Source organism: Trachymyrmex cornetzi, unplaced genomic scaffold (assembly GCF_001594075.2).
Source record: "Trachymyrmex cornetzi isolate Tcor2-1 unplaced genomic scaffold, Tcor1.1 scaffold302, whole genome shotgun sequence".
NCBI classification, from domain to species: Eukaryota; Metazoa; Arthropoda; class Insecta; order Hymenoptera; family Formicidae; genus Trachymyrmex; species Trachymyrmex cornetzi.
Window position 1 is genome coordinate 728,167 of NW_017297714.1, and position 6,405 is coordinate 734,571.

At 34.8% G+C, this 6,405-nt stretch overlaps 1 protein-coding gene across 1 annotated transcript in view; it reads left to right on the forward strand.

The window, feature by feature from the left end:
* Nucleotides 1–5,874, forward strand: part of LOC108762485 (uncharacterized) — a 27,165-nt gene extending 21,291 nt beyond the window's left edge. The window contains exon 3 of the mRNA XM_018509504.1: nucleotides 5,540–5,874. Within this exon, the coding sequence (XP_018365006.1) occupies nucleotides 5,540–5,874 (335 nt within the window). The remainder of the gene's footprint in view (nucleotides 1–5,539) is intronic.
* Nucleotides 5,875–6,405: the final 531 nt, after the last annotated feature.

Here is a 6,405-nt window from a genome sequence, read left to right on the forward strand (position 1 = left end):
GAGCCCCCACTCGCCCTATGTTGCCATTTAAGATTTACGCCCCCCCTCGCGCCCCCCGGTCCCTTTGGAGGTGGGGGGGGGCGCCACCCCCCGCAGAAAGGAGATTTTTTGAAAAATCGTTTCACGTGTTTCAGCGTTTTTTTTTAATGTTGGAAGTTGTCGAAATATTTGACCGTCCCGGTACATAATTGACACCCTGTATATATTGAGGTCACGAATTGAAATTAATTGCTGGCAGATTACGCGAAATAATCAACTTTATAATATTTTTATTAGAAAACAACAATCAAGAGTATATACAAGAGTAATTATTACCGATGTTTGGTCTTTTACAGCTGTTCTACATGATACCTAGATGCACTTGAGTGCACTTTTTGAACGAAAATTGGGCGGTCTGTTACGTAACTTCTTTTGACGCTCTAAATTTGATTTTATTATTTGGATGTACTTACAAATCGGACATATGACGTCCGGTTTGACTTGTCAACCGGACACCGGACAAGACTCCTGAAAACCTGACAGTCCGGGTAAAAACCGGACCGTTGGCAACTCTAATGACACACCCTAGTTAAAATAACAAAGAAAAACGAATAGAAACGGACAGGATTTCTATCCGTTTTTAACTGTAATAAGTTGTCTGTTCTATCCGCAAACACAATCTGCGAATAGAAAATCCGCATTTGCAGCAATATTATAGATCCTATCCGATATTGTCTGCATCCTGTACGTAATCACAATTCACCTGCATCTGTTCGCAATTATGTATAGGAATTCTATCCGTTTCTGTCCGCGTTCTATACGTAGCGATTTCTATCTGCATCTGTCCGCAATTACATACAGGAATCCTATCCGTTTCTGTCCGCGTTCTATACGTCACGATTTTTATTAGCAGCTGTCCACAATTACTAGGGTAGCGATCATGTAACTTTTTCTCTAGGGCGGAAACGTGAAAAGTGAAAATTCTTTGTATGTATGTGTGTATATGTACGAACATACATACATAAAAATGTTCACTTTTCACGTTTCCGCTCTAGCGAAAAAGTTACATGATCGCTACCCTAAGAATGGAAGTAACTCGTTACTTGTAACGAAGTTACAAGTTATTTTTTTAGTAATTTTACTGGTAACTGCGTTACTTTTTTTCTTTGGTATCTATAACGGTAACAAAGTTACATTTTTTTTGATAACGGTAACGAATTTTACAGTTACTTTTATCGTTTCTTTACACATGATTGAATACGATACGATACAAGCCATTCACACTGTAAAAAAATTTCTTTACACATATAATCAGGGATGGGAAGTAACTCGTTACTTGTAACGAAGTTACAGTTAGAGTTACTTTTTTTCAGTAACTGTAACTTAACTTCGTTACTTTCTTTCCATCTGTAATTATAACTTAACTTAGTTACATCTTTTAAGTAACTACTAATTTAATAGTTACTTTCATAGTTATTTTATATATTTAAAACGTATTTGTCAATTTAGTTACATCTTTTAGTAACTACTAATTTAATAGTTACTTTCATAGTTATTTTATATATTTAAAACGTATTTGTCAATTTAGTGTGTGGTAGTGTCCACTTGGCGCTACAAATACTTCGAAATATTTGATTAATCAGAAGAAAGAAATTTAATTAAAGCGTTCAATGAACTCTTGTACCTGTTTGATCTATATTTTGGGATCTAATGGAATCCGCCAATCAAATACAAGAGCGCTCAGTGAATGATTGTAAACTATTTTGGATTAGTGCTGGAATTTATTTGCAACTTTTAACCGAATAAAAAAAGAATTTTTTTTACAAAAAACATTGTAGTCCAGTCAACTGAGCCGATATTTTTGCAAAAAGAGGAAAAAATTGCTCGCGGGCTGTAGCTTCGTGGAGGGGCGTGTTTTGGGGTTGTAATTACCCAAGAGTCTTTACACCCCCGCATCATGGTCGTAGCAAAAAGGGGGGTGCAAAAAAAGTAAAAAAAAAACGGTTTTTCGCCAATAACTCAAAAAGTTGAATTTTTAGGGTAAAAAGTATAGACGCAAAAGTTGTAGAGAATTAAATTTTACACAAGGAACGTTTTGACACAATTTTTTACGACCATTTATAGTCGATGTACATTTTTTTTAAATAATAGCTATTTTATGACAAATGAAAAATACGCAAGCGCCTCGCGCATTTTTCACCGATAGTTCAAAAATGGCGACTCGAATAAAAAAATAGTTCAAATAAAAGTTGTAGACAATTTCATTACGAACAATTTTCTTTTTTTCTGTTTTCTGTACGATCAATATTGACAGAGATATGCATTTTTTAAATATTTACTGTTTTGCAGTCAATATATGAGTAGAAAGTACTATCGCACAAAATAGTACACAATTATGTATTAATTAATTAATTAATGAAATAAATATTGTACTTACGGATTTTGTGGTCGCTGATCGTGAAGACGTTCTTAAATATTGTAATAAATTAAAGATGGCGGATAAAATATAGCGGACGAAATTTGAAAAATTAATGATAACCGTGTTAAAAATTGCAAATAGAAGATTAGGTTTTAAAGGGTTAAGTACAAGAAAAACTGTTATTGTCGCTGGTTAACGACACCTAAATGTATATAGAATGAGATGAAATACTTGAAAAAATTCTCAAAAATTTTTAAGTACATTATTTTCAACATTGAAAACGATTCAAAGTTTCACTTTGCTCCAAATTCAAAATAACAAGCTTTTTCATTAATTCATTGCATAACAGTACTTATCACAAGTCGAATATGAATGGATCATTTTTGTAGGAAATTTTGTCAGCTTTAATTTTGATCTGATGCATTTTCTTCGTAAAATCAATTAAAAAAAAGATATATGCAAAAAAAGAAGTATAAACAGCAATTGTATATCATTTCTTCAAAAAACACCACTTTTCGAGGGTGTTTTTTAATAACTTATCATACCTTTCGATGAACTTATATGATTACGTTACTTCCATATGCATATGAAGTATTGAAAATAGGTGATATCCAATTTTTAAAAAATTATTACGCACATATTTTTGCAATAACTTATTAATTTTGTTTGAATTTGTATTTGAAACAGATATTTCAATCAGCTGTAACTCGTTACCAAATGATCGTACGGAGGCGAATAAAAAACGATTTTAAAGATAATTTAATTCTCTTTAATAGATGTACAGATACATTTTGGCCCACAGCTAACCGAAAGTGACTTTTTTTCACAAAATCCACAAAAAAAGACAATTTTTTCATGTTTATTAGCATTATCACACTACGCACATATCCAAAATGTGCATACATGAAAATTTTCGATATTTAATTATCTTTAACTTTCATAAGATGTAATATTTGCGTTACGCCCATACATTTCGACTTATAAGCGATTTTACCAGTAACAACTATCCTCGAGAAGCGATAATACATGTTTTAAAAAATGCATATCTCTGTCAATATTGATCGTACAGAAAACAGAAAAAAAGAAAATTATTCGTAATGAAATTGTCTACAACTTTTATTTGAACTATTTTTTTATTTGAGTCGCCATTTTTGAACTATCGGTGAAAAATGCGCGACGCGCTTGCGTATTTTTCATTTGTCATAAAATAGCTATTATTTAAAAAAAATGTACATCGACTATAAATGGTCGTAAAAAATTGTGTCAAGACGTTTCTTGTGTAAAATTTAATTCTCTACAACTTTCGCGTCTATACTTTTTACCCTAAAAATTCAACTTTTTGAGTTATTGGCGAAAAACCGTTTTCTTTGACCTTTTTTGCACCCCCATTTTCGCTACGACCATGATGCGGGGGTGTAAAAACTTTTGGGTAATTACAACCCCAAAACACGCCCCTCCACTAAGCTACAGCCCGCGAGCAATTTTTTCCTCTTCAAAAGCTTATTTGACTGAACTATTGTATATGTGTGTTATTTCATATTCATATTCATATTCATATGTGTTTATATTACTTTAACGAAAAACGTCTTTGCCATACAATTTTTTTTATCTTTTTGAATAAAATTGTATAACATGTAAATGTAAGCCAGTCTTTTTTTTTAATTGTCCAATGCTGCATTACACTGATGACCCCGTGTATCATCCTTGTTTAATATTAGGTGAAAAACAAGGGTAAAACGATACATGAAGGCAGTTGGATAACGTTTCTAATACAGCCCTAATGGTATCGATACTATTAGTAAAAATTCCGATGAAAAAAGTAACTTAAAAGTAACTTAAAGTTACTTTTTCAGTAACTGTAACTGTAACGAATTACATTTCAGAGTCAATAACTTGTAACGGTAATTAATTACTTTTTGAAAGAGAAAAACTGTAATTGTAATTAATTACTTTTACAAAGTAACTTTCCCATCCCTGCATATAATGTAAAATATATTACATGATTAGTCCTGTATATATATAAAAAATCATGCAATTTGACAGAAATTATGTAAGTCCACAAAAATTATGTAAATTTTTTATGTAAATATATCTTATTTTATATTAAAAATTATGTAAATAGCAGGATATTTTGAATATTTTCTGTAATTATCCAAATTTTAGTAATATTACGTAATATAATAGAATTTTTTTGCGTATTGCTGCGTTAAATGTTTAATAATATATAGTGAGAAATGTACTGTCATATTATCGTTCCTGTAACTACACATTCATATTGTAATTGTACTTCCACAATCTGCTTAGTTATAAACCAAGAAATTATTTTTATTTGCATATTGCAAATTTACGAACGCGAGGACGTTTACAATTATTATAATGGGTCTCAAAATTGTCCACTATAATAGTTGTAATTTTACACAACAATTTTTTACAGTGCATAGCACTTGAGACTAGAGAAGCCCCTAAGGCCCATCCGTTGTGATTGGCGGTCGTAGATTTAAAAAAAAATAACGGAAAAGAAACGAAAAGTTACTTTCTCAAGTAACGGTAACAACAACGAGTTACTTTTAAAAATCGGTGACTGTAACTTGTTACTTTTAAAAAGTAACTTTCCATTCCCTGACAATTACATATATCGAATTGATATTATCGATCCAGTTCTGAAGAACCACTCGTCTGCGGCGGACACGTCTCGGCTCGGGTGCTTTTGTCTTGTATATTTTTGAAAGTGTTGCCAACTTAGACTGTGCCTTGAGAAACATAACTCTCCAGCGGCGACCTTTTGGACGACCGGTTTGTTCGTTCGTCCTGACGCGCGTTCGTGCGTGACGACGTCGTAGACGCAGGCGCTCGGTATTCGGATGGGCTTCGCCATTTTCGCTGGCATTGCATCACCTTTTTGTTTTTCCATATTCTAGCCGTATTGACCTCCGTTTATAATTTTAGGAGGCGGGGAGCCATTAATAGAAAAAGAAGAAGACATGTTGTACATGACCGCGGCGCATAGTCGTGTCGCTGCATCTCGTCGCTATGATAGATATTCCAATCTCGATAGTCGTCAACTAACGCTTATTATCTCGATTCGCAGAGCCGATCCAATGTTTTTTCTTACAGATTCTTTTCATGCAAAAACGCATTTAGGTATTGTCTGCGTGTTCGCCGTCGAGGAACGAAATGTCTTGGTGTCGTCTAGGTGTTCGCCGTCGAGGAAATCGGTGGCTACGTGTTCACTGTCGAAGAACAATGTGTCTAGGTTCGTTGACAAGGAACCAATGTTTTTCTTTGAGGAAGCGTCATCCGAGTATTGGGGGAACAACGAGAGGGGCGTTAGGATGTTGCTTAATGAAGTTGCAAAAAACTCGCTATTCCTCCATAGAAGGGAGTGTCCAGGTGTCCTAGAGGGATCTCTGGTTGACATTAGACACGTCCTAAAGGTCGCTGTCGAGAAATTCGGTATCCAGATGTTACTCCACTAATTGAAAGTTGATGTCCAGGTGTCGAGTCGTTGTCCACGGTCGAGTGACATGAGTGATCTTGCGCAGTGGTCTCCGTTGAGGAAGTTTGCGTCCGGGTGATTGTCGTCGACGATACGAGGTATCCAGATGTGTATTCTCCAGTAAGCTTATCCGCATCGGCAGACAGAAGCGGATAGGATGCGTATCCGTATCGGCGCGCCGCGGCGGACAGAAACGGACAGGATGCATATCCATATCGGCAGACAGAACGGACAGAATGCGTATCCGTATCGGTGGACAAAAACGGACAGGAATCGCAGTACGTCTATCTACGTTTGCGGACAGAAACTGATAAATTCTGTGAACACATTCTATCCGTATCTGTCCGTAAATGCAGATGAAGAAACGCATAGTATAAAAGCAGACAGAAACGGAATGCGTTTTCTGTCCGTTTCTGTACGCAATTTTAATCAGGGCGTAAATCGTCTGGGTATAATAAGTGCTATTTTCAATATGACTAATCGTCTTTAGGATCTCCTTAAAAATCAATGC